At 41.0% G+C, this 27,922-nt stretch overlaps 2 protein-coding genes across 4 annotated transcripts in view; one reads left to right on the plus strand and one right to left on the minus strand.

The window, feature by feature from the left end:
• Positions 1 to 16,422, plus strand: part of JARID2 (jumonji and AT-rich interaction domain containing 2) — a 225,890-nt gene extending 209,468 nt beyond the window's left edge. For both annotated transcript variants that reach the window (XM_074575853.1, XM_074575855.1), the window contains exons 13-18: positions 889 to 994; positions 1,879 to 2,061; positions 8,364 to 8,494; positions 10,555 to 10,738; positions 12,297 to 12,404; positions 14,492 to 16,422. In XM_074575853.1, the coding sequence (XP_074431954.1) occupies positions 889 to 994; positions 1,879 to 2,061; positions 8,364 to 8,494; positions 10,555 to 10,738; positions 12,297 to 12,404; positions 14,492 to 14,668 (889 nt within the window). In that variant the 3' untranslated portion in view covers positions 14,669 to 16,422. The remainder of the gene's footprint in view (positions 1 to 888; positions 995 to 1,878; positions 2,062 to 8,363; positions 8,495 to 10,554; positions 10,739 to 12,296; positions 12,405 to 14,491) is intronic.
• Positions 16,423 to 17,131: 709 nt separating this feature from the next.
• The window catches only part of DTNBP1 (dystrobrevin binding protein 1), a 71,673-nt gene continuing 60,882 nt past the window's right edge, over positions 17,132 to 27,922 (minus strand). For both annotated transcript variants that reach the window (XM_074575856.1, XM_074575857.1), the window contains 3 exons: positions 24,307 to 24,462; positions 22,224 to 22,367; positions 17,132 to 18,041 (listed from right to left, as the gene is read on the minus strand). In XM_074575856.1, coding sequence (XP_074431957.1) covers positions 17,794 to 18,041; positions 22,224 to 22,367; positions 24,307 to 24,462 — 548 coding nt within the window. In that variant the 3' untranslated portion in view covers positions 17,132 to 17,793. The remainder of the gene's footprint in view (positions 18,042 to 22,223; positions 22,368 to 24,306; positions 24,463 to 27,922) is intronic.

Genomic DNA, 27,922 nt, shown 5'->3' on the forward strand with positions numbered 1-27,922 from the left:
GTTTGTTAGGTACCAACTACCAGATCTTGGGAACAGGTGTCTCCTGGGTGGATATAAACCATTACCCTTCTGGCAGCGTGCAAACAAGAGTAGTGGCTAATTGTCACCATATCGCCTCCCCGCATCCAGCAAAATAGCAGTTCTCTGGATGTATGAAGCTAAGACCTGGGACTCCTTTCTTGTCACTTCTGCATAGGGAGCACTGTTGGCAGCAGGCGCAGAGAGGAGAGCTGCTTCTAAAGGAGAGGACGACGTGCAACTCGGCATATACCCAGCAGAGTTTTAAATCTCTCTTGCTGCTTTGGCTGCTCTTAGTCAGATCTTTCTTTGGTTGTAAGGGAGAGGAGGGATGTGGGATTTGTTTAGTAAGCAAGGCAAGAAGGTCTTAGGCTACTTTGTGTACTAACAGTAAAGGTGATTTGTGGTTTCTTGGTTGTTACAAACAGAAAATGTTTATTAAATAAAAAGATCTTTGGTTAATGCACGGGTAATAAATACAACCATTCAGGATGAGGATAACAGAACATATGTTGGTGCTCACAAGATGCAAACTTCTGCCTATAATTAGCTGTTCGGTGCCATTAAAATGAACACCATTCCATTGCGAATTTCTCTCCTCCAATTCTACAGAGCACTGAGTTTTCACAGTTTTGTTTTGGGGATTTTATGTTCTTTGGCATCTAGCAAACACCATCAGACTGAGTCTAAATAAGCAGCTTTCCATGAATCCTCAGTGCTTTACCAAAAAGAACTGTGTGGGAAAACCAGTGTTTAATAATTTCTTTCTTTTAATCAATGTCCTGGTCTGAACTGCTTGTTACTGCGTAGCTGTGGACTGTTATTTACTCCGCAGTAAATCTTTCTCTTTTTCCTCTGACAAAACAACAGGTATTGCATTCCTGCTGCGGAGGAGAACAAACTTGATGATGTGGTACATACCCTGCTGCAAGCCAATGGCACTCCAGGGCTGGAAATGCTTGAAAGTAATGTAATGGTAGGTTAATACTGGGAGAGGTATTCCCATTTGAGAACCCAAGGCTAATCAGAAGGCTGGTTGGTTGGGGATTTATTTTGGTTTTGTCTTACACTACAATGAGGCAGAGGCTGTTGTTAAAATCTGGCTACTTTCTACTTGCAGTGTTTCCCCAGTCGGCAGTATTTCTAACAACGCTCACATATTAAAATGTTGAAATAAAAATAAATGTGGCGGTGAAACAAATGTACATTTTTAATACTGTCCATAATGTATTTAATTGCACAAAGGGAGTGTTTTGTAATCAATTAATCTGCCACGATTGACATTTTATGATGCCAGCATGGATATGAGAAGGCTAATACTTCAAAGGATTTCAAAGTATTTTTGTCGCCCTTGTTTATTTTGTGGGTAACGATTTCTATTTAGTGCACTGAAGAATAAATTTGGGAGCCCACAACATAAACAACTCCCTCAGCTACGCACGTTAACATGTCTAACAGACGCGCAGTAGCAAGGTGGATTCAGTGCCGAGTCTGAAAAGATCTAGATGGAAAACCGAATGGCTGGCATTACTTTCTGAAGTAGTAGATAGTAGCCAGTTTTGAGGCTTTGTGTTTGAGATAGTTTGGCAAGTGAAATTTTAAACTGCTGGTTTCAAAAGAGCCACTTTTGTAGTTCTCGCTCCAAACACTAAGTTCAGCATGTGCAGAAGGGAAGAGAGAAAGCGACCGGAGCTGAGCTGTTAGCAGAGCACAGCTTTTCTCCACAGTAGCGCGTGGCGGTACCCAGCAAGGAAGGGCATCTAACTGTAAAAGAAAGTTCTGATTATCTTGTCTTCTTTTTTTCTTTTTTTTTTTTTTTCTTTTTTTTTTTTTTTGTGTTTTGCTTTTATGTCTTTCTAGATCTCCCCAGAAATCTTGTGTAAGGAGGGGATCAGAGTGCACCGTACTGTACAGCAGAGCGGGCAGTTTGTTGTCTGTTTTCCTGGATCCTTTGTGTCTAAAGTGTGTTGTGGCTATAGTGTTTCTGAAACAGTGCACTTTGCTACCACCCAGTGGACAAGTATGGGTTTTAAAACAGCCAAGGTAAGTTGAGAAAAGGAGTTAAAATGGATTCACGGCCCTGCCATCTAAAACGACAGCAAACCAGACATTCCAGGACTGACAGTATTGTGAGACTAGTACAACTATGTCTATTTTTGTGGACTATTAAATTAAAAAAAGAAAAATTTCTGCGAGGCATAACAGAGTCCAGTGTTTTCAGAAAAGCAACAGAGGTAATAATTGATAGCTTAAAACTTCTGTATGTTTGAAAGATTCAGAGTTGTTATGCTTGCAGACCGGTTTGCGAGGAAGCTTTTCAAAAACCCCTTCAGAGCTAATGATAATATATTGTATTACGCTTACTAATTTTTTTTTTTCTAAATGTTTTCTAGAACCATTAGAATCTCAGGTGCAAATATCTGAATAACTGTGCTTGTTAGCTCCTCTGATAGGCGGAGTCAATTAATACAGCGTATTGCTTGTCTTTCTCTGCCCCTTCATTCAGGAAAAGCTGTTGATCAGGGGAATTTCAATTTTAATCGACTCGAAAATCCTTAGGTTCACTGGCCAGCCCATCCGATAACTAAGCTGTAAATAAAACCAACTTCCCGCTCCCTTTTCACACAACTGAGGCAGGTTGTCTGAAGAAACAAACAGGTGAATTGCCCAGTCATCACGATTTTGGCTACATTTCTCTGTTCTTGGACAAAGAATATGTGTCACTAATTGTGTTCCCAACCCCCTCAAATACACTATGGGTTACAGATGCTATTTTGGTAGTGTTTTATAGCTAAACCACCAGTAAATTATCATTTACAGCTTCAGACCAAGTGGTTAGTAAGTAATTAAATGTCATATGTCCACAGTTAGGTTTTGGTTCTTTAGGGTTAATGGAATCCTTCCAGCCTGGTTATACTAACTGTATATTAACTTAGTTTGAAATAAAAGGTTATTTTATTACAGATATATTTTGGGGGAAGGTGGGAATTGTATATGTGTGTAGGTAAGGAATGAGAATCCTGAGCTAACCTTTCCTGTCCAAAGGTACACAATTATATTAACTCCATGTGCTGTATTTATTGCTCTACTGAACACTTGTTTGATATTGTGAAAATGCCACTCCTGTAAGAGACAGAAATCACTATGCAGCAATTAAAAAGCTCTTCTTGGTGCCTCAATTCTGAAGAACAGTTTCTTTTGATTAACTTTTAAGAGCTTTGCACTGGGTAAATATAAGCTGACTGAAAATCCAGCAGATTCCAATCTATGATAACCTACCTTGGAAAGTGAAGTCACAACAATCACAAACTTTACAGGAACCACAGATACATGTTTATATCAAAATAACTCTGGAAACACCTACTGCACTGTTATTTTCCTTCCTTTTTTTTTTTTCTTCCCTCTCTTCTTTCCCCAAACTATCATATGCTCATAACTCCCTTAAATTTTGGGAATTCTTCCTTGGGTCCTTCGCTTTGACAAGGCCCTTTGCCATTTTCCAAGGCTGGCCAGGATTGTGCTTTTCAGAGGTTGTAAGAAGTTCTGTGTAATGAGCCAGATTCCCCTTTTGGACTGTTAATGAACTCTCTGACAAACAACTGTACCTTCCTGCCTGTCCGTTCTCAACAGCAATATTGACAGTTTTCAGCTGTTTGATACATTAACTTTGTTTTCATTCTGTGATACTGTGACCTGATTTTTTTATAGTGACTCTCTTTATATTACTAAACAATGTTGTTTTGTTTCATGTATCGAATGACTGCTCAATCTCCTTTAATATATAGAAAAATGAAATTCTGCATCTGAAATTGCATTGGTTTCAGTTTATAAGGATTTGGGATAATTGTTGGAATAAAGGCGTTTGTATAAAACCTGTGTAAAGGGACAGACAGGTTTCACCTAAACCATGTGTGGAACCAGGTTGATGGCTTCTAAAAAACACCCTAATAGCTCTTGAAATTTTAAACTAAGGAGGAGGAGAAGGTTTACAGGTGTGTTGGATGAGTGTGTGTTTGGAATGGCAAAGGGGCGACTCCACATCCTCAAATAAGACATTGGGCAAAGTCAGTGAAACCCATTTAGGAGACAGGAAAACAGAATATTAGACTAAATGAATGCAAGCTGGTCTAGAGGTTTGGAAAGAAGGAGGAATGTTTGGTTTTAAATGAGGGCTTTGGTGGTCTAGGGCCTTACCAGAAGCTTGGTGGAAAGAGGAGACTCAGCTACTACTGTAATACAAGAGAAAGAAGTACATAGTCATCCTGTGGAGCAGCACTGCTGCACACAGAAGAGAGCTTACAGTCAAATAAGCCAGGTATAACTCTGCCACAGTGACAGAATCTCTGTGCACTGGTCTTCCCACCCTAAATAGGAAAAGCATGGTGTTAGCACTGTGCTCCTGACGGTCCAGCCAAGAGGATGACAGGGGCTTTATATGTGTCCTTCCTCCCACCCCTAAGTTTTAGTTTGGGTGAGGAACGTGCCTTTAAAATGCCCCACAATTACCACTCCTTGGTTCCTACCACAGCTGTCTTAGCCTGAGCAGACTGGGTTGCTTTGAGATGAAACCAAATGGGAAGAGGCACTCCAGAAGTGCACCTGATGTCCTCCAAACATCGGTGGCCGTGTGGCCACAGAACCAGGCTAGCCCACTCTGAAGCAGAGCCTTACACACACACGTCCGGTGGTTATTTGCATCCTCAGCATCAACTGTATCGCTCTGTACACCCATTCCTCCTGCTTCGCCACACTGGATGGTGTGGAGATGTACCCTGTGTCATACTAAAGGAGACAACAGAAGCTGCACGGACAGGACATAGGATGAAAATGGGAAATGCTGGTCTCCTCCCACCAGCTAGAATAGAGGTTGTGTTGGCGTGTGATGCCAGAACCGAAATGGCTTGAGGGAGCAGCAAGTCAGAAAGTCCATGCGAGGAGAAGAGAGAGTTCTCACTTCTCAGCAATGGTGGAGCCCAGTTCAAAACATCGCTATCAAATAACTGCGCTGTCATGGTGAGCAGAGATTAAGAACCTTGAAAGAGCAATAAAACGCAAAATATCCACCACTGCTGTGGTGTTTCATTTCAAAAGACAGCCTTGCATAAAACCAAGGAAACTTGTTAAATTGAGAATGCAGAAAGAAGGGTTAAGCGTTTGCGTGCAGCAAAGAAATTGTTTAAAGATGCCGTGTTAGAGGCTCACAACACATGCACATTGCCTAGCAAAAAAAATATTTCAGAAGGCAACCCCCCACTAAACGTGGCATGGCTAAACACCAGAAGAAAGGAGTCTGTCTGAAGCGAGACCAAAAAAATCCCTTTTGTGTCCAGAAGATAAAAATGCAAGTAAACCAACCACTCTAGCGAGATGCATGTAAATACACAGAAATGCAGCGCAGAAAGAGATTTCAAAGAACAAATTCCTAAAGGCCAAAAGAAAAAAAAAGTGTAGAAAAGAGTGAGACCAGGGCAATCAACATGGCTTTTGCAGTGAGGTTTGTGGCCCTCAGGCCTTGAAACTTCTGGAAGGATGTACGGACAAAGAGATCCAGTCGACAGAGTCTGTGAGCATTTCTGGAAGACTTTTGGCAAGGTTCCTCAGAAAAAGGCTGTTAAAGAAATTAACCTGACACAGGTTGAGAGGAGAAGTTCACACACCAAAAAAATAACTGATTTAAAGAGAAGCAGAGGATGGGAACAAATGGTCAGTTTTTACCACGGAGGAAGGTCCCTTAACCGTGTTCCTCAGGAATTAGTACTACAGTACGGTACAACATGTCCATAAATGACCTAGAAAGGGAACTGAATAGCAAAACTGATCCTTTATACCGGGGTTATTAATGTTATTGAAAGCAAAAATGAAAGCTATGAGGTATTAGAGAGAGATTTCGTGATACTGGGTGAGCTAAGTGAGAATATGGTAGATGAAGTTCAGTGCTGATAAATTTTAAATTACTCAGGAGTAAAAAATAATCCTAATTTGACAGACATGGCAATGGGCTCTAAACGAGCTCTTGCTACTGAGAAAAAGAAGTCATTGGCTTCCTGTGGAGCTGCCAGCCAAGTGCTCTGGAGAGGTTTAAAAAAATAATAATCTGAATGTTAGGAATTGCAAGGAGAGAATAGAGAGCAAAGCAGAAACACCGCTACGGCACTGTGTAGGCTCTTGCTATGGCCATGGCTTGAATACTGAATCCCTAATTGCAAAAGGAATGTAGAGAAATGAGAAAAAGCACAGTGGTGATTGAGGATTAAAGGTATGAATTAGCCTCTATATTAAAAATAAGACTACTCAGCCTGGAAAACAGATCACCGAGCGTTGTATACAATAGTAAGACCAGATCACAAGTGGCAGGGTGATAATTGTGATATGAATGTTTGCTGACTTTCATAACATTGAAAAATGTGTCATCAAAAGAAATGATTAGGCAGTAGGTCAAAAGCAAACAAAAGTCTGTTTAAAATACTTATCTGTGTATTTCAGTACTGTATGGAAGAGAAAAATGTACACGTATGCAGAAATTCAGATGAATGCGCAGATCCAGCGTGTTGTGCTAAACGCAGGACGGCCCCTGTCGTGGGCTCAGGAGGTCCCTGCGCTGCCAGCAACAGGGTACCTTGCTTTTTACTCCAGCCACCCACTGTGGCCTTTTATCCTGGCTGTGTGTGGTGCTTTTGTGGGCTTTTGATCCGACTTGGAGTGGCTGTTCTTACGCAGCCTCGGACAATATGCAAAGCAAATCTAACGTGCAACAAAACTTCTCATAACACTCCTAGAAGTGCAGCTTTTCTTGACCCCCACACAGGCTCTAGCAGAACCTTCTGAAGAACACTTTACGGTCAGCAAAGGTTACTAATCCATTTTATGAGATATATATATATATATATTAATTACCACTTCAGTGCGTGCAGTCGGTGGTATTAAAAATGATGAATTTTGTGATATATTGGTTCTGATAAAAGAAATACCAAGAGCGTGTAATTAGGGTTACAAAACGGGATGAAAAAACTCTTAGGTTAAAGATGGATCTGCGGTAGGTTAAAGATGGATCTGCGGTTCTCTTTGTGCCGAACAGGTCTTTGGTGGGCTTTAACTCCGAACCAAAATGGCGCCTTCACATTACTCTCCAATGCTGGCATCATTTGAAAACTCTCTGTCTCTATAGAAAACAAAATATACCTCTTCAGACACTGGGAAAACTGGACTTTTCCCAGCTGCACAGTAAATCAAAGAATTTGCCTACGTAAGAATTATTGAAAGGGGTGAAAGCTACCAAAAGCACTCAGTTCATATTGACAGGAATGAAAGACGTAGTTTAAAAAGTTTATATAGAGAGGAACTGGTAACAGGCAAAACTGAGCAGAACTGAAACCCCCTCTTTTGCCTGTTGTCTCTTTTCCCTGAGAAAAATTTGCCTCTTTTGCTAGTTGTTGTCTTTTTGATGTTTTAAAGCCTACAAAATAGTAGCAGTCCTGGACTTCAAGCAGGTCAGAAGAAGAGATTTTACTGGATGGCTGAGAGTGCAAATTGCTGAGCTTAAGCAATTCGGTTACTCCTCTTGGCCTCTACCGGAAAAATGAATTTTTAGGGAGAGAATTTTGAGGTGTTTGTTGGTTCCTCCGCTTCAGTGAACTGCATGCTAACCTATACCTAGGCATCCTTCTTTTATTTTTCTCCTTTTCTTGACATCTATCCTTGTCTTTTCCACAGATGTTTAATTTTCTTTTTTGAAAAAAGGGTATACCTGAAATGTGGTGCCACTGGCATACTTGCATTCTGCTTCATTCTTTTTGTAATATGCAGACTTTGCCTACCTTTTCTCTGCATTAAATTTCACAGTAAAGCACATGAAGAAAAGATGGCATACAGTTTGACTTCTTAGCATATATGCTATTGTGCGTTGCAGATCGTTTTTTGCTCCCAGCCGGTAACTTTGGACGAAACCAAAATGTTAGATATAACAGGCACTCGGAGTATTCTCCGAGAAGGCGGTTGTTAGTGACTGTCTGGTAGCATGTGTTTGGTTCAGGTTTTCAAATTTTGTTCTGTGGCATTGGTTCATCAAAAGCATGTGCAGAAGATCTTCTTTCATAGTCCATTCCACAGGACCCAACTCAGCAAAGCACTTCGGCTTCCACTGAAAGGACTGATTTCTAATTAACATTTATTTCAGTGGGAAGTTAGTGCTGGATGTAAGCTGGAACATACATACTTTGTTTACTTTGGACTATGGAAAGCTTATACTTCTGGTTGTTTTAAAGGGCTACTTTTTGCTACATTGAATTAATTCTTTATAACCTTTTATTTTCAAATTTGCTCAACTAATTTGGCAATTTCTGTCCCAGGAAATGAAGAGACGACGTATAGCCAAGCCATTTTCAATGGAAAAGTTGCTTTATCAGATTGCAACAGCAGAAGCAAAAAAGGAAAATGGACCGACTCTGAGTACGATATCATCACTTCTTGGAGAGCTCAGGTAACGAATTGGGGGCTTGTTGTACCTATTTTGTTTTCATTGACAGACTCCGGAGGTGGATGACGTAAGTAACCATTTCAGACATGTCTTGCACCTACTTAACCAAGCAAAACCCAGCAAACATACTTGAACGCAGCCACATGTGGAAGAAGCAGTTTCCTTGGCTGTATCTGATGCGAGAGTGCCCGTGGTTAGGATGTCTTGCTCTAAGAATTCCCTACTTCGGGCGCCATCAAAGAATTAAAACTACAGTTTGCCTTGGGTTTTTATTTTGTTGATTCTTGGTGCTGAGGGTCAAGACTTCCTGGTGCGTTGGGTGAGCTACATGGTACCAAGAGGTTAAATACCTGCCTTCAGTTTTTCAACCTCTTGGCATCAGTAGCCACTGTCAATCCATGCCTGTAATGGGTTTTGCACCAGGAACCCTTGTCTTCAGCATCAAGACTGTTATACTACAGTTGTAGAAGGTACTTTGTATAGACCAAGTTGTCTTGATTTAAACCACTGAGTAACTGAGCAGCTTATGCATGAGTGCTAACACATCTTGCCTTAGAACTTGAATGTTTAAAGAAAAAACCACTTCACACTCCTTATTCTCTCCAGTATTAAGGAAACGTGTTTAGGGATTCTCTTAAGATAGGTAAAAAAAGAAAATATAATGTTGCCTGGCTTCCTGTGTAATGATCTTCTCTTTTGTTCCCTACCATGTAGTTCCTACCTATCTTTCAAGTTTGTGACAACTGGTACTCGAGATGTCAAGAAAGTTTTGATGAATGGAATCTACAAACTGTATTTAACTAACTAGCATGTTCATTTGGAAAATTTCCAGTGACATATTGAAGGGGAAACCAGCTCATGTGTTGTTTTAGTGTTCAGAAAGAAATACAAAGAGGTGTGCTGACTGCTTTACCTGCAGCTGGTTCCCCTGTGGGAATAATCACTTCAAGTTCTTTTTTTTTCTTTTTTTTTTTTTTCTTTTTTTTCTTGAAGAGGAAAAGTCTGCAAGCGCAAAAGGTGAAACCGAAATGTTGGTGCTTGTTGTTAGACGATCACATCGACCTCTGTCAGAGTGGTTCTCAAACTTGTTCTTACGCTTAGGTTGGAATTCTCTGGAGGATATCGGTCCTTCCTGTGGCTGCTTATGTAAAACAAAATCCCAAATGACAAAACCTGAAAAAACCCAACCAAAGTGGAACACTACCATTTTTTTCCCCTTTGTTTTGTTTTGCTTGTTTGTGCTGTGTCTTTTGCTGCCTCCTCTCCTGATCTGCCTTGGTTGCTCAGTTTGCCCTTGCCATTTGCTTAGCTTGGCCCTCCACCCATCTTCAGCTATGTCTGGTGGTGAGCTTTTTTATTCTCCCCTTCCATCTGCTCAGCTTTACTCCACACTTGCTGTCTTCCACTCGCTCCAACCCGACCTGCTGTCCTAATGCTGTATAGTTCAGCATAGGAACTATTGTCCACCTTGTGGATGCGTGGGTGAAGGGCGGCTGGAGGGCTTAGTCCTTTATTCTTAATCGACATCTCCTTCTTTTTCCCCTGGGCGTACAGCAAGATCTTCGTCTTTTGGCACAATCACTTGCCCTGCTTCCCCCTTCCTGCCTGAAGCACCTCATGGCAGCAGGTCCTTGGTTCATCTCTGCCTCCTGATGAAGGTGGCTGTGTTACTCCTGGCAGCAACAGCTCCTCCTCCTCAAGGTGGCTTTTGGCAACTTCAGGAATGTTAGCCACATCTCACAACTCTCCACATGGCCCCGAGCACCATCGACCTCCAGGAAGTACTCGGCAGTCCCCAGTTCTCTGTGGAGCAGTTTGAGAACCACTGGCTTGATGCAGTGGTCGCTGTTAAAATCCGGAGACAGCTTTTGCAATTAGGGACCGTTTCTGCGGTGCTGGCTGTCTCACCATGCATAGGGAATGGCACCAACCTCCAACAACACTCAGGGCTTTGCTGTGTGCAGTTCAGGTTTCAGTGATGATTGTGGTAAAAGGGTGATTATACATGGCTTTGCGGTGGTATGAGGCGATGCCAATATCTAATTGCATAAAAACATTCACAGGGACACGGAGCTGAGGCAGCGGCGGCAGCTTTACGAGGCAGGTCTCCATTCTTCAGCACGCTACGGCAGCCACGACAGCAGCAGCACGGGGATGGATGGAAAGAAAAAGCCTCGAAAGTGGTTGCAGTTAGAAACGTCAGAGAGGAGATGTCAGATTTGTCAGCACCTGTGCTATCTTTCCATGGTGAGTAAAATCCTTTGCCTCCGCTGGGGTACTCTCCACCCTATTCTGTTCATAACGTACTGTAACGGACTGTTAAGCATTTGAGAGACAACACGTGAGTATGGAGTCATCTTGTGCGCTCCACACAAGACGCAGAGATCTTGCTTGGTTTGTGTCAGCACACTTACCGCCTTAGGCAGCAGTGACAGAAGACAACGTTAGTGTCAGCTACTTCCCTCCCCCTGTAAGGAAGGGATAAACTAGTTACTCGGCCACTCTTGGATGCCCACAAGCTTGTCTGCGTTGCACTAGGAAGGGGTAACAAAGATGCCTGCAGGCTGCCAGTAGTAAAGTCATGGCAGAACGGTTCTTCGGACGGGCTAGCAACTCAAATACGTGCCCCAAGTCTCGGGGATGCAGCTACAGCCCGTGCTGCGACAGTTCCCCTGCAAGCTGGACTGCAGAGTGGATGTATCCTATCTGTCAAGCCAAGGTGCTTTTTGCCAGCCCGTCTGTTCAAAACTAGAAGTCATGCCCATAAACTTTCTGTGTTTTAAGTAACTGGCTTTTGAAGGTGTGCTAACCACTGTGGTGACGCTTTCGGGTTTTTAGCTGTGTGCAGAACACCTAGAAATACAGCAGTTTCATTAAAAAATACCAAAAGCTCCTCCCGCAACCTTACCTACCGCCTAATTCCAAGATCAGATACTTAAATAAACATAATACGGTGTGTGTGACTCCAAATTCAGTCCTTCTTTCTGTCAGCTTTCATTTTTTTTGGTTATAAACATTACATTTTTTGATGGAAATACAATGTAACTGTTAAATGATGAGATGTGGCCGTTTCCCTCCCTAGGACAGAAAATGCTGAGTTTACACTCGTCTGGTAAGACTGTCACTGAGCAGCCTAAGACATGTTTAAGCAGCACTAGTTTGAAGTAACTTTAAAATGAGTTTGTTTAAAAAACCAGCCAACCAGAGCCTCTTAATTCTCATCCGTTTGCTCTGGAATAAGTGTAATCGAGGGAAGGATTTTTTTTTTTTTTCTTTGTTGCTCTTAGCAGTAATAAGGGACAAGTCAACATGGTTGTCAAATTCCAAGCTGGAATAGTAGGCTTGGCAGGTGGCCAGCACAGCAAATGTGACCTCTGCTGAGCGAGACACTAGCTGAGGAATCCTGTGGCTAAGTTTCTGATTCTGTCCTTGTTCAAGACAATATTTAAAGCAATGGGAAACGGCTGCTTTCAGGAAATCTTTAGCCTATGTATTAGATACTAATAAAGCTTCATACATACATCATTATTTGGATTTGGCCTTCATTACTATTGATGGTTTTTAAAAAATTGTATGTGTTTGCCAACATTAGGACTCCAGAAGGGGTATGTACTTTCTTCGTCTTAAACATTCTGAATCATTCCACAGTGTGTAATGCTTCTTGTTTACGCCTCCTTCCACTAACTTGTAGTAAAATACAGGTTTAATGATTCGCACGTTAGAGTGGGAAATAGTGTGTGCGTAACGTGACTACAGTTCGGAGCTCACTGCACTTCTTTTCCTCCCCGTCTCTGCATTTTTATAGGTTGTACAGGAGAATGAAAATGTTGTCTTCTGCCTGGAGTGTGCCCTTCGGCATGTGGAAAAACAGAAGTCTTGTCGGGGACTGAAAATGATGTACCGTTACGATGAGGTCTGTACGATATAGCTTTGTGACGCTGGTGGGCTTTGACACTGAAAACTTGGGACTAGACTTAGCTCTGCCTTCATCCTACCGAAACCTCAGGAGACTCTGCTTTGCTAGTTGTTTGGGGTTTTTTTGTGTCTGGGAAGAAGGCGCTTTATTGTGATCTAAGTAAAAGAAATAGAGGGAAACACAATTACAAAGATGAAACCCGAAGCGTAAACTGCATGAATATGTGTTACAGAGCAGAGAAGCCATTTAGTGCTCTGGGATGCTGTAGAACATGAGGCTATGCTTTGCCTGGTTAATGTACGATAACTTCTGTACTTCAGGATAACTCCTCTCTCTGGAACTTGAAAGCTCGCACTGACTTACTCCAGTCCAGCCTGAACCTTCTTTAAGGCAAACTTGTAGAGTACTTGTAGATGAGAGGTCCTGCCATGGCTTCAACCAAATGTGATGATGAATAGTCACAGAAACTCAAGTTGGTGATCCAGGACGGTGCCTGGGTTCCGGGCTAATGCTGCACTGCAGTGCGGTCACTCTCCGGTTTGCTCCACCTGTGGGCAGCCAGTGCCTGTGAGGGGCTGGGTGCGGAATAGAGAGTGGGGGAGCATTGTGCTGTCAGCCCGAGCTGCGGATAGTGAAGCAGGGGGAGAAATTACAAAATCAGCTCTTAGAGATCAGTGCTGGTACAAGTAGGTTTTTTGAGACAGGCTTTTCAGCAGCTTCTGAGGTACGCGCATAGAGGTATGGGGGGAAATACCAAAAGATCAAAGTAAGTCTAGGGATGAACATTCCCTTGAGGCTTTGTTCATTTTTAATTGTAGACTCCGTTCTGGTATCAGGTACTGCAAATAGGAACAAGTGCAACGTAGGAAGCCCAGATGATAGTGAAACTGCCTTTGCAATGTGATAAATACCAAAGAGTTTCGGGAAGTTATTCAGAAATTTTAATGTATTTCTCTTATTCTTGAGATTATTCAGTCCCTTATATCCTGTGTTTTTACAGATCTGTTAAATTCTGATGAGGTTTTTCAAACCCTTTCCAGCAGAATCACATATAATAATTATTTTTGCTAGGTTTTATAATTACAAAGTAGCTATTTTAAGCTGCACTGGGAAAGGCAAGAAAACCTCTCCTTCACTACTGGATGATGGTTTTGTTTTTTTTTTTTCCCAAATGCCTGGTTATTATTACAGAGTTCTTTTTGAGGGCTGTGAGTGGGGAGAGAGACATAGCCTGCGTGTCAAATGTCATTTGTTAAAGCTATTTATTTTTAACTGTTAGGTAGACTTAAGAGGCTGTTTCAGCTTTGCACAGAAATAATTTCTCAACATTCTTACCAGGATGGGACAGCCAGTTCAGAAAAATCTCCCTCTCACACCCAAAACTTCATCCCTGAATGTAATGCCTCCCTTCTGCCTCTTGCTCATCCTACTGCTGTGGACCTGAAGCCTTTTTTCTGCATTTCTGTAGCCCCCACTTTTTCTGCGTGCCAGCAAGCCGGCTTTCTTTAGGCATGGGCTCAGGGCCCCTGGACACCCAGAGATCTTAAAAACCATTTAGCAAAAGTAGCGTCCCATAACCAATGACAACAATGTCACAAAGAAAAAGTGGACGCTTCTTAAAGAAATATTTCGGAAATAGTAAATTATAAGCAATGTTACCGTGGATTTAAATTTATGGCCTTTATACCTTTGTTCAGCAGTAGGTTTTAAATTGTCTCTGAAGAACGTTCCTGACGCCTAGGGAAGTAACCTTGCAGCCCAGCTTCTTTAGTCTTGCTTAGTGGCCAGAGCGCAGACGCTTCTAGTTCTGCTGGTTACCGTCTTTAAATTCGGAGGGGTGAAGCTTCAGCAAGGGCAGTATTGGGACTACTAACTACATGGTACTTTTTATAAAACTACTCCTTGTGAAAAAGTATTATGAGAGCCAAGCTTCCACGTAGTTTGTGAATATATAGATTTCCCCCCAAAACCACCCTAGTTAAGCGCTCAGTCAAAAAGGCAGCACTAACGTCTCTGTCCATCAGAAGTGACTGGAGAAAGCGCAGATGCTAATTGGTGTTTTGTTTTTCCCAATTCCTGAACAGGAACAAATAATCAGTCTGGTCAATCAAATCTGTGGGAAAGTATCTGGTAAAAATGGCAGCATTGAGAACTGTATCAGCAAGCCTACACCAAAAAGAGGACCTCGTAAGAGAGCGACAGTTGACGTGCCATCATCTAGGCTTTCATCCTCCAGTTCATCCAAAAGTGCTTCAAGTTAATCCTGAAGATGCCAACACTCTCATTTTGTCAATTTATATATATTTTTTGTAATTATTATACCATAGTTTGGAGTACTTGCTGTAGAATACAAGCTGTCTTTGCACTAGCTCTAAAGAAGATTTTCTTCTGGTTTTAGAGAACTAATTTTGTTTTAGCATTAAACTGTTGAATTTTTTTTTTTGTACTTAGAATAGATAGATACAGCAGTCTGATTTTTTTAAACTGCCGTATGTTCACTGTTTTAAAACCGGCAAGGGGCTGATAAAATATTAATTTGTATTGTCCCTATGGCTGAAAAAAATAAAAAGCCTTTTTGGTAACTGTGAAAAAAGGCTTTTAACCCATTTTTTGAATAGGTTGAAGTTTGATGTGTTTTATAATTTGTTCTCCAGTCATGTGAGCAGATTTTTCTAGAGAGAAAAGGGATAGGAGACAAAAACTTGAAAGAAATTGCTTTACTTTGGCTGTCTTTTATTCTGTCACAGCAAGAGGAGTTTTGTAATTTTTTAAATTGGAGAATACACACTTTCTTTGGGAGGTTATGGCAGCTGAAGATGGACTTTGTTTCCTAACTGTAGGCAAAAGGAGGAGATTTGGAGTATGTTCTCTTTTACCAGCACATCACTATGCATCTGTTTTGAGGGGGAAAAATAAAAATTAAAAAAAAAAAAAAAGAAAAAAAAAAGGAGGAAAAAAGACTGCCTGCCTTGAGGAGTCATGTGAGGGAAAACTGTGCCTGATTTCATTAGGAAATCCATTCTGTTATTTTTTGGTGCTGTTGGCTACTTTATCAAAAAACCCTTCAATAGCATCCTTTAAAGAAAAAAAAAAAAAAAGAAAAAAAGTGATTGAAGCCATAAGTGCTTCTTTTGTCATAGACGTGCAATCTTTCTAACATTCCATTTCCATTCCACTGCTGTTTTTCACACCTTTACACAGTCAAGCATTAATTTTTGTTTTGAATTTGTTTCATTATATGATCACATTTAGAGCCACTAGCAGGTCTGCATATTTCTTTTGAATGTGAAAATGCATTTGCTTTCATCTTGTCTATTTTTTCTCTTCATGTTGTAACAAAAAAAAAAAAAAATCACACCTTTTGTACATATGCCTGTAAATTTTTTTAAATACTTGAGCCTTTTCTTGGGGTGGGGGGAGGGATGGCGAAGAGACAAGATGAAGAAAAGCCTTACGTTTCACTTTCTTCATCGGTTGGATTGGATGCTTACAGGGTTTTTCTTGTAACATTTATAAGTGCTGCTTACATCACTGAACAACAACAAAAAATAATAATGGAGTAGCTGTTGCCCTTTTCTGGTTGTGTGTACAGTATGTGTGGAATAAAAAAGGGAAAATGTTTTCACAAACTGTTTTGTTTCGTAATTGAATTCAACAATACCGTAGCTACCCATATTGCACTGAGCTTGCCAGTGGTGACTGTCAGGAAAGTCCTATAATACAATTTGTTGGTTGTTGTTGCAGAAGACTGAACTGTTTTGGAATATTTAACAATAACATAAACAGAGTCAAGTGTTTTCAAATGTGGTTGTCTGGTTTTTATGGCCTTGCTGTGTACTTTTTCCCTCTTGACAGTAAACTTCTGACTATGGCTTACAGTTTGACATTTAATTTATTAGCGCTGCTCTGCTCTCTTTCCTTGTAAGGAAAGACTTCATGTTGTTTATTGCCAGTTTTTTGTTTACTTTCCAGGTTTGTACTACGAGGTTTAATAAAAAAACAAAACTTTTTTGGACATTTTGTCTGTCTTATGGAAAGCGAGTGAGTAAAGTAAGCTCCTTCAAGAAATATTTCTGTTAACAGATGCCTCGTTAAATAGTAAATATCTAATTGTAGGTAGCAAACTTCTAGCTTACATTTCCCAGAGAGGGGCCAGGAAACCCTGCATCAGGTAACAGGAGGTCGAGTGAATCCTTAAGGAAACTGGTCACTTCCCAGCTGGCGAGCAGCGGGAGATGCCTCCTTCCCAACCATTAGCTGTGTCAGGACAGGTCCTTGGAAGGGATCTACATCACAGCTCGTCCTTTTACTTACGCTGTCTCTGATTACATTCCTTCCCTCCGTGCATGAAGAGCAGGAGCCAGGAGCCTTCGCAAAGGAGAACAGATCCCTGCAAACAGAGCGTGAGACTTCACAAGAAACAGATGTTAGACATGTTCAGACCTCAAGTTTAGAGAGACAAATGACTGCAGTGAAAAATGGCAGTAAGATGATGATGACTACAGGTCCTAAAGCTTATAAGGTGTACACACTTTATAACTAATTCAGCTTTATTTCCCTCAAATTGCTGGCTTGCATCAGTGTAGTCAGACAGACATTACCATGGAAAAAGTAAATTACACTGGTGCTCGGTATAAATAACCATTTTTTTTCTGATTGCTGAATTAGTCTCCTCTCTTCCCTGTCATGCATAAAATATTTGGGTAATCAAGTAAAAGACATAGTTGGGATAGAAATACTTTATTTTATCTTGAAAGAGGAGTAAGTTTATACAATGCTAAGATATCTGCTCCACCAGGAGTGTAACATTTCAATATGCATCTCTCCTCCTTTTCAGTTTCTTTTGTTTTTTTTTTTCCTTAACACCTACGATAACTAAGTTGGTCCTGAATAAGAAGTGTGAGAGAGTAGACACTGCTGCTTTAGTAGACAAAGGCAGTAGGCAGACAGTAGGTAGTAAAGAGTAGAAAATAACTTTTCATTGTGGTTTGTATCCTAAATCTTCGGTTGCAGCAGCTGAAAACATGCAAGGAACAATTTGGGTTCAGTATTACACATCAAGTCTTAAGTATTTCCAGTCAGCCATTTAAAGGTTAGTGATCAAAGTAACTTGTATCTTTCCCCTTTACTTCTCTTATACATAGTATATACAACAGTTTTACTGCTCCCCTGAGCCCCAAGACTACTGTTAAAGTGTGTGTGCTTTAGGCATTATTTTTTTTTTAAAAACCAACCTCCACATGACTGGCAATTTTGTAAAAAGGCGGTATTCCTAAGTAAAAAGATCGGGCTGTTACGCTTGGTTAGCAAATTGTTACACAGGCAAGCTCTTCATTCACTGGTTCATTCATTCAGAAGTCATTCTTAAAGGATATGGTTTTAAGATTCAAATAGTTTGAGAGTCACTTTCATCACTAACATCTGAAGCGCCCTTTCTTTCAGTTACAGCAGCAAGAGCAGTGTCCACTTGAACTTCCTCTTCATCAGACTGAATAACTGGAGACTCTCCTTCACTCGCATCTTGGCTGGCGGAATCGGTGCAGGTTGATGACAGGGAAGACAGTTTCTGTCGTAGTTCAGACTGGCTCGGAACCTGCAGACTTATCTCATTCATGTAGGTGTTGGAGTCGGGCCCTTAGAGGTGGAAAAAAGAACAACAGCAGCAAAAATCAAGCTGTGGCTCAGCAAGTGAAATGAGAAGTCAATATATTAACTGAGCTCCATGGTGTTAATGAGTTGCAGTCAGGGTGTTTTGCTTCTTTTGCAAAACACCATTAAAATACCAACACCCTCCCAAAACGCAAAGCTGCCTTTTGGCTTTTCTGAAGTTGATCTCAAATACAAGCCGCAGGCTGGTTTTAATCTGTTTCTGACGGTGTGTATGTCTCTCGCTCGTTCTAGTATTGCTAACGCTTGAGATCAAGTAAGGTAAGATTGCAGGAGTGCCAAGTCCTGACTCTGTTAAGAGACACAGCTGATGTCCAGTTTGCCTGTCAGCCAACACCACTGAATCCTCCCAACTCTCGTGAAGTCCATTCAGACTTCAGCACGCGCTGAGAATCATCACCAAAAGGAAAATCCTCCAGACAAACTCTGTCCAACAGAATGACACAAATAAACCTGGGTGAAGTTTAAAAAAAAAAAGAAAAAAAAACAACAACGAGGGGAGAGGCAATAACAGCAATCTCTAATTTTGACTAAAAATCAAGATGCCAAAGCAAAACAAATTCATGCCTACAGCATAAAAGACTTCCTCTGATAAAGACGCATCATAGCTCACATGCACAGGAATAAGATCTTAAGACTATGCTTCATCCATATCCTATGCAAAAAGGCTTCTAAGCAAGTTCAGTGCGATGGAGTTTGCTTCCAGTTTGAGAGTTTAAGATTTCAAAATTATCTTAGATCCTCTTCTCTGGATACTTCCTGGCAGTAAATAAGAAGGAAAAATAGGCAAATATCTAAACAAATCTTTCTATGCGATCTGCCAACTAAAGCCCTTTTTTACTTCCCTACTATACCTAACAAGGGTTTTTCCACAGCCAGGACACCCAGCTTCAGCACTGAGCAACCTTACTGAGAAAATACTCTTAAAAATCCTGGGGGATTATATATAAAATGGTTTTAAGAGGACCAGATGGAAACGAACTAATCCCTACACTTTAGCTCTGCTAAAGCTGTTTGCAGAGTAGTTCATGCTACATTGTCCTGCGACTGGTCCCCATCATCTTACCGAGTATCCGAGGTAAATGGTAACAAACAGTCATAAGAGCATCTGGAGGCAACAGAACCTTGGTGTACTGGACACTGTAAGGTACGCTAGCTGTTGCTTGGGCACATTTCTTGCCCTAACTAGCTGCAACCTTAAATTCTGGACCTAAACTTGGACAGCAAGTAGCCCTGTATGCGTGACATCATTGTTTTAGTATCTCTGGGACCCAGGAATTCCAGAGGGAAACATGTCCTCAGCAGGTCTCCAGTTTAAACACAAGTTGATAAACATCTGGTACAACATTCACAACCCAGCCAGCCAACCAGCCCGCCTGGACTGAAAACACCCTGTCACTACAACCAACTGGGTCCGTCTAGGATGTCTAGCAGGTCTGCTGCCTTGCTTCCTTGGGTAGTACATGAATTTATACTGAACACAAGTCATACTGATGTACGACAATGCTACGAAGATGTTTCTAAAGACATCTGTCTCTATGTTGTGCACACCAGCAGGCACTAGATTAACTGAATTAAGAATATGAGCCAGAAGCATGCCCAGGTGGCCAAGAAGGCCAACAGCATCCCAGCCCTTATCAGGAACAGAGTGGTGAGTAGGACTAGGGAGGTGAGGCCTCACCTCAAGTACTGTGTCCAGTTTTGGGCCCCTCACCACAAAAAAGACACTGAGGTACTGGAGCAGGTCCAGAGAAGGGCAACGAAGCTGGTGAGGGGTCTGGAGAACAAGTCCGATGAGGAGTGACTGAGGGAGCTGCGGTTGTTTAGCCTGGAGAAAAGAAAGCTGAGGGGAGACCTTATCGCTCTCTACAGCTACCTGAAAGGAGGGTGCAGCAAGCAGGGGTCAGCCTCTTCTCCCAAGGAACAGGTGACAGGACAAGAGGAAATGGCCTCAAGTTGCACCAGGGGAGCTTTAGACTGGATATTCAAAGAAATTTTTACACCAAAAGGGTTATTAAGCGCTGGAGCAGGCTGCCCAGGGAAATGGTTGAGGCACCACCCCTGGAGGTATTTAAAAGACGGGTAGACATAGTGCTTAGAGATGTGGTTTAGTGATGGTTTTTGTCAGAGTTAGGTTGATGTTTGGACTAGATGATCTGAAAGGTCCCTTCCAACCGAGGCGATTCTATGATTCTAAATTTACACAACACACACAGGGGAGTTTTCTGGAGTGGCAGAGGCAAGTAAATTTTTCAGTTCAACTTACTGGCTATCATGAAATGTTGCAAACCCGATGCCCATAAGCTGGCAATGTTTAGAGCAAGACAAATTTGAAAACATTTTAGTGTCTTGAGCTGATTTTCATTTTTAGCAGTTACTAAAATAACTTACCTGCGTTCTGTGGTGTTCACTAAAACTGTGAAACAAATCCTCCCCTGACCAACCCAGTTCTCCACTGACCACAAAATGAAGAGTTATCTTTAAACCATCTCATTTTTTCTGAGAATGAAGACTATTGTATATTTGGCTTGATACTAGGGTGCAAGGTCCTTCAAGCAAGCACAAGAATCCCTTCCAGTTCAGAGGGGAAGAAAATCGTCTGGAAGCACAACAGTAAGACTGACAAGACTATTACACTGTAGTAGTAGCAACTGCAGAGGAGCAAGTCTTGCTGCAAACCTATCTAACCTCTGCATTAAGGGTACAGTGCTAGAACATTGTGGCACTGGTACATTATATTTCAGTGCATGTGCCTATACATAATAGATATATATAGGCTATCTATACATACACGCTGTAATAGTAACATTACAGCACAAAATAAATGATATGGTTTTCTCAAAGGCTAGTAAGTTTTCCATCCATTGCGGAAAATGCAACCACACCTAGTAGTTTCTACACTTCCTTAGATAATCCACTTACGCTGTTTGCTGTTAAGACACAAAGCTGCTTGGTCCAACATCTGCCAAGGACTCAGCAAGGCAAAGCAGTCCTAGATTCTGTAATTACTTGAATGCTCGAACAACGATAAACTTTAATAATGCATGAATGGGATGCCTATCCAAAACCAGCCATCTGAATTTAGTTTTTGCAATAAAACATGAAAGCCTTTAGTACTCAAGTGTGCTTTGACTACTTACCATAAGCTTTTCATGTTCACAGCAGGTAATAATCACCTTTACGTAGGGAGGAGGAAAATTACCCCAGGATATTACTAATATTTTTCTTTACACATCCCAAAATATACGATAGACTTTATAGTACACTGTTTCTTCACTGTAATTGGTTTTATAAAAATATTTCAACCTGTATTTTCAAAAGAAATCTAAGTACATTTAAAGAAGCTTCATCATCTTCCCCAAGAAAAAACTTATTTTGGCTCTTGGGAAAAGGATTTTAGTACTAAAATAAGTTTTTGATTAAGAAAGCGCACTTTCTCTGTGGATAAAGTATCCGGTATTACTAATTCCCTGCTTTAAGCAGATCCCTCACATCACGCTGCAACTTGCGAAAACGTAAATCTGGTTTTGTTCATCAGAACACATCAACAAAATTTTGGATTAAGATTAATTTAATCCAATCTAACTAACATTACTAGCAGTAAGAAGGGTACACGAAAGAGCTGCAGTATCAGAATCGCTATTTAGAAGCTTCCAGAACATTGTCATGTTTTATAACATGACCTGCTATGTTGAACCATGTCTCTGAATCTCTCTGACTGAAGATTTTGCACTCTACATCTGGCCCAAATTTACTTCAAAACACCAACATTCTGGACAAATTCTAAGAAAGCAGTCTTAAAAATAAAACCCCACCTACCGCAAACTTTCTGTTGATGTTTGTTGAAACGTCCTCTATTAACTTTATATAGAGGAAAATGCACCTTAAACGTGGTATGCAACATCACCTACCCATACCGTGACAAATATAACATGAAGCTGTAGTAACTAGATGAAAAAGACAGTCTAGAAACATCAAGTACTCTTGTACTGCAACTAAAGGTTAATGTTGTGAAAACCACTAATGAAAAATATTCAATCTACGTAAAGCATAATGTTTCATGAGATAACATAATCCATTACAAATTAGAGCAATTTCTGTGATTTACCACTTTGTCTCTAAAAAACTCTGTCATTACTAGTATCATACCCAGCATGGGAGAAAGCATATTATTGTCTTCGCCTCCTGAGTTTAAAAAGACATCAAGGGCTTCTTGGTCAGACATGTCCATTAGGTCCATCTGTTCCAGCATGTCCACATTCACCTCCATGGAAGACATACTTCCAATCGGTTCTGTAGTAAAAATAGTGCAATGAGCAAACTGACAGCCAACTACATGACGTTATTACCTATAAAGGCTTCAATAGCTGCTATAATCGTATGTATTAGTAATAATTAAACCAGAAATAGCAGGAGCACACCCACAGGAGCTGCTCAGCAGCAATCTCAGCCCAAATCCAAGAGTACTCTGTGCAATCTTTGTTGTGAAACTAATGTCCATTACTGCTTTTGCAAAACAAAACATTTTTAGCAACAATATTTATAGCAATTAGCATTGTCAGAAATATGCTAGCATGGGGCTCAGGGGGCAAAGATCGAAACTTTCCATTTTGCAGCACTCCAATTCTCTCAACTAAAAGTCTTTTTAGAGAAAAGCAAACACATGTAAGCACACAATCACTAAATGTCACATACAAGGGATGTGGAAATTCAGAAGTAAGGACTGACGTTAAGAGAGAGCAGCCATTCTTCTTCCTCATTCAGTTAAGTCTAATAAATGACAGTAGTATGTAAAACCTAGCCTGATGCCCAGTATCTTCTCTCAGCCTGGGGATTTCACATTATTAATTACTCAAGCAAATTCCTTATTATTGTCAATATCATACTGACAAGTTGCAAGAGAATTAAATACTTGGATGAGCATCTTCTTCCTTGAACCATAAAACGTGCAATCGCAGAACAAGTAAGTTCAGAGGTACTCAGATTTAAGTCCAGTTGCTGTATGTATAACATCAAATATTACAATGAACAGCTTAATGGTTTACCTAAATTTAACAATTACACTATTAAAAACTTTCATATGTGAACTGAGATGAAATGCTATAATTTGATTGTTTTTTTCCCCAAACACCCTATAGCTCTGTAATTTTACGTGTACTGCAGGGATCAATCTTTCATGAAACAGTTTCTTTGATATACACGGGTTCTGAGTTATAGTGCAAAGCAAGTTCAGAAAGGTAGGTACCCTAACCCTCTAACACAGCCGTGTGCCCAGTACTAGGAGTGACAATGTCCACTTATAGTCTAAATGGACTATATATATGCAGAAAGCAGGAGACCCAAACTCAATTCCTCCCTAGACCAAAGGAATTTAGACTTACATAACCCTCTTCTCAGAAGACTGTCCTAGCAACCAATCTAGTGCATCTTGCAGATAAGCGTTTATAGCACACATGCAGAGAAATGTAAATCTTGGACTGTATTCCTTGCTCTGACATTACAAATGATAGCAGAACTGGTCCCCGGAGCAGGGACAGCATCTCAACACTTTTTCCTGCCATGTGTGTGATGTAATCTCCCGCTTGCTTGCTTTCTGGTCCTACAATCCCTGCATTTTGGCCCAACAGATGGATACCTCCCACACAGAAGTGTCTGTAGTCTATGGCATTCTTGTGCTTTAACTAGTCAGGAGATGCCAGACTTGAGTCATCTCATAATAAGGAGAGAGGTTAACCTGATCTCCAGTGTCCTAATCACGTTCTCTGTACATAACACAGACAACAGACATAGGTGCCACTTGGGAACTGTTCTGAAATACAACACCGAGCTTTCGTCCGCACTTTTAAAATTTTCCTGAGGCATCTCCTGCCAGGTGACAATCCCAGGCTTTGGGACTCCATTGGATAGAAGCGGTCACCTCCATCCATTCCTTTATAGATACGGATGCACTCTTCAGCTGCAGAGAAAAGTGCTGTTCCAGAAGGTACTTCAGTGCCTTGCACCTCCTCAGACAATGAGCAGAGAGTCTGACTGATTTGCTACAGCGTCTAGGTCCCCTGGAACCTAAAGTTCTTTTAAAGAGTTTATCTGAAGTTTCACTTCCACCGCGGAAGAATTTAGACACTGCAATGCTTCCTCTGTAAGCATTAAAACTGCTGCTGACTCTGACACCACAACAATGTTCTCCGAGCTGTGAGTTTGTGAATTACAGAGAAGGTATTTTAAAACTTGCCTCGCCTCTCTGCTATCTGCAAGTATCCTGTAGAAAGGTATTGCTCCATGTCCTGCTGGAAGGCTTCTTCAAAGAACTTCTGACGTTCCTTTAGCTTCATCTGCTGGGTGTGCTCCATATCCAAAACCTTCTGTGCATGTTCAGCATCTAGCTCAGCTGAGTGTAAAACAAACAAACAAATAAAATATTGCATGTATATCCCCCCAACTCCCAGAATTTAAAAGCTACTGAACCAGTTCAATACTGACAGACTGTTACTACAGACTGTTAACACAGGCTGTTATAAAAGGAGGCTTCTGCGTTGTGCAACTATATTTTAAAACTGACAGGATAAGAATACTGTATTAGGCAGCATAACCTTCACATTAAAGTGACATCATAACTATTTATCTTGAGGCAAGATGCAGATTTCTTAAACGGAATAAACAGCAAAACCTGAAAACACTGTCCACCAATAACTGGGATTTCAGAATTCTGCCCAAAAAAGCTATCAGATAATAATGCTTCTGCTATTGTATGTACCTAATACACACAAAAGTAATACTCTTAATTTGAATGTTGCAGCACATTTCCACCATAACACAAGTGGAAAGATATATATGTACGTATGCTTATAGGTACTTACATGTAAATACACATACATAACATATGTGCGTGCATGCACATGCATGTGAGATTCTGTTTTTGTCAGCCTCCAGATAGACTGGAAAAATACTTTGAAGAATATCGTCCATGTAGCGCAGGTACGTATCCACAGAAGCTGTGAAGGCAGCCTGAGTTGACAGGAGGTAGGTAGACAGTACTGTTTTCAATGACAACACCACACAGTCATTAACACCAATATACAGGGTCTTCTCTGCATAGAGCGGCAAAGAATGTGCCAGAAGATGATGAGGATACGGACACCAAAAAAGCAGAGCCAACTGCCATGAATTACTCATACAACACCGAGCAGGAAGGGCCAGCTTGTATAGCTTGTACAGACATACAGTGACAACTGAATTTGCTTATACATACCTATGCTGGGTCTCTAGAATTTACTCTTTTCTCCTTCAGTGAAAGAAGTATTAGATTGACTATCATTAGAAGAACTCCTTCCTTCCTGCTTTGTTCTGCAGGAGTCACTGACTGGCCAGAGGACGTACAAAGAAAATAATCATGCTGTTTACTGAAGAACAACATCTTTTAGAATAAAAAGATGTGGTAGCTATTGAAGCACTAACTCTAGCCAGACCACTATTAGAATATGGTTTAGAAAAAAAAAAAATGCTTCTTAGGAGGAATACATAAACTGGAACCCTTCCTCTCAGAGTTCGCTATCCATTTTTCTAAACTCAAGAGCTCTCTGCTTACAATAAAAAAAAAAACAAAAACAACCAACATAACAATTTGCTGGCTGAGCTGCTGATGGAAAAGATGAGGGCAGCGAAAAGAGCTGCTGCTGGTCTGGGCTGATCTACCCATTATGGAAAGCTCCAAAAGATACTGCTGGGTAAAAAAAGTCCAAGCTTCCACACATCAGAAAAAGCTAGATACGGCATCCATAGGGATAAATGCTGATAGAGTGTAAGGTTTTCCAGAACAAGCATCATGTCAGTCTTCCATGAAAAATATTATGTTAATGATATTTTACAATAAGAAAATACATTAAAAGCATTTACCACTATGGAGATTACTATCCAAATGCAGAACGTGCTTTATTAAACCAGGCAAAAACATCAGAGAGCAGTAATTCACTCTGTTGCCTGCATCAAGGTCACAGATCACATACAGAAGTAACTGAGCTGTGAAGTTGCCAAAAGGAGCCATAAAACAGGGCTGACACTCCAAATATCCATTAAAACATCAGTAAATAAACCGAAATCTTTTTCTTAAAGCAGATTTCGGAAGTAAAACGTCAGTGTATAATAAGGAAAGAATTTTCCTTTAAGTCAACAGATCTTTATTATCAATTACACTGTGGTGTATGATGACTCTATGTTCCTTCAAGCAATTCCTTTACTACCCTCCTGAATGACGAGCGATTAGTAACAACATTGTGTATGATGCAGAAATGCTATTCAATTGTAATAATAAAAGCCAGCGGCTCTCACTGACAACAGAAATTTCCTGTCTTCCTCATAATATATTCTGACAGTTTTGCACTCTGTATTGGTACTTCAGGATATTTTTAACCCCAGAAGAGAGACAGTATCCAAACAACATATGAGACTGATACAACTTCATTCTTAGCACTGAACCCTCTGTTTTTTTCATTTTGCCCAAAACATCCTATTAACTATTGAAAAGCTAAATGGTAACAGCTGCCTGCTGCGCTGACATGTTCTAAAGAAACTCAAAATAGACTAGCTGGAGAGTTGTCATGGGCCTGTTCTCCAAAGTCAATTACAGAGAGTCAACATCAAGAACTTTGCTGCATGATTTCATGCTCTGCCAGGTGTAATAAAAGTTGCTTGGCTAAGCAAAACCAAACTGCTACATTTGGGGTTTCTGCTTCTTGTCAGAAATGCTAAGGACGGCTAGATGAAGCCAATGGTCAAACCTGAAACAACAGAAAAATGGGTATATTGTTTTCTTTTATACAAAGCTATTCGGAATTATGTTTTCCATAACGCATGTGTAGTTTTTACCTGTTTATAAAATACTGAATAGAGACAGCAACAAAGGAGTTCTAAGACAGACAAAAGTATCATCCATATACCATCGTACACTGTTCATGTCCACATATGAATTTTTTCCAGGACGCAAACCGAGACCTGACACACTTAAAATATTACTGCATTTTTCCCTTCACCATAAAATCGTCCCTTTGAATTAGTAACTGCACCTATTTCTCGATCACACTGCTGTGCACAGAAAAAAGACAGAGAGACTACACAGAAAATGCTAATTCACAATCAGATATAGACTACAGGAGTTGCCACAATAACCCAAATAAAAGGCAGCTTGAATTCTACACTGGCTATGACTTTCAAGAGAACAGAACTAAAAGGAGGCAAAATATTTCTTAAAAATCGGAAACTCCAGTGCTGACGTACAGCCTTCTGCACCATTCCCATGGCCAACCCACTGCTCGCCTCCCTCGCAGCCACAGTACAACTCACAGCCTGCCTCCTCCGAAACCCAAGCAGAGAGACAGCACTTGTCCACAAAACTGCCATTTGCTACAAACCTCAATTTCTCCAACACTGCAGAACAACGCGCTCTCCCTGGCCTTGCACTCCTCCTCACAAGCCGCCTACATTGTGGCCTTTAACAGCTGCTCACTGCAACTGCTACCCGGGCACTGAAGCGTGGAAGTCGCTTCTACCCTGGAATCAGCCACCCCAGTCTGAAGCAGCCCCCAGGAATGATGCTACACTGCCCTCGTCTCCCCTAGCCAGGTGAGGATTTATCAGGAAGGTTTTGGGGACGCCTCCACTTCTCCAAACAGCTCAGTAGGAGAAAAAGCTGTAATTGCCATCTGCTCTTGCCCCTGTGGATGCTGCCTCTATCAGCTAATGAAACCTGGAAAGCTGTACCTGCTAATTCCCAGCATTAGAAGGGCTGCCCTGTGCTCTGACAGGTCAATGGAAAAAAAATTTGTGCCCGGAATCTAGTCCTTAATGCCTTGATT

This window comes from Larus michahellis, chromosome 2 (assembly GCF_964199755.1).
Source record: "Larus michahellis chromosome 2, bLarMic1.1, whole genome shotgun sequence".
Classification (NCBI taxonomy): domain Eukaryota; kingdom Metazoa; phylum Chordata; class Aves; order Charadriiformes; family Laridae; genus Larus; species Larus michahellis.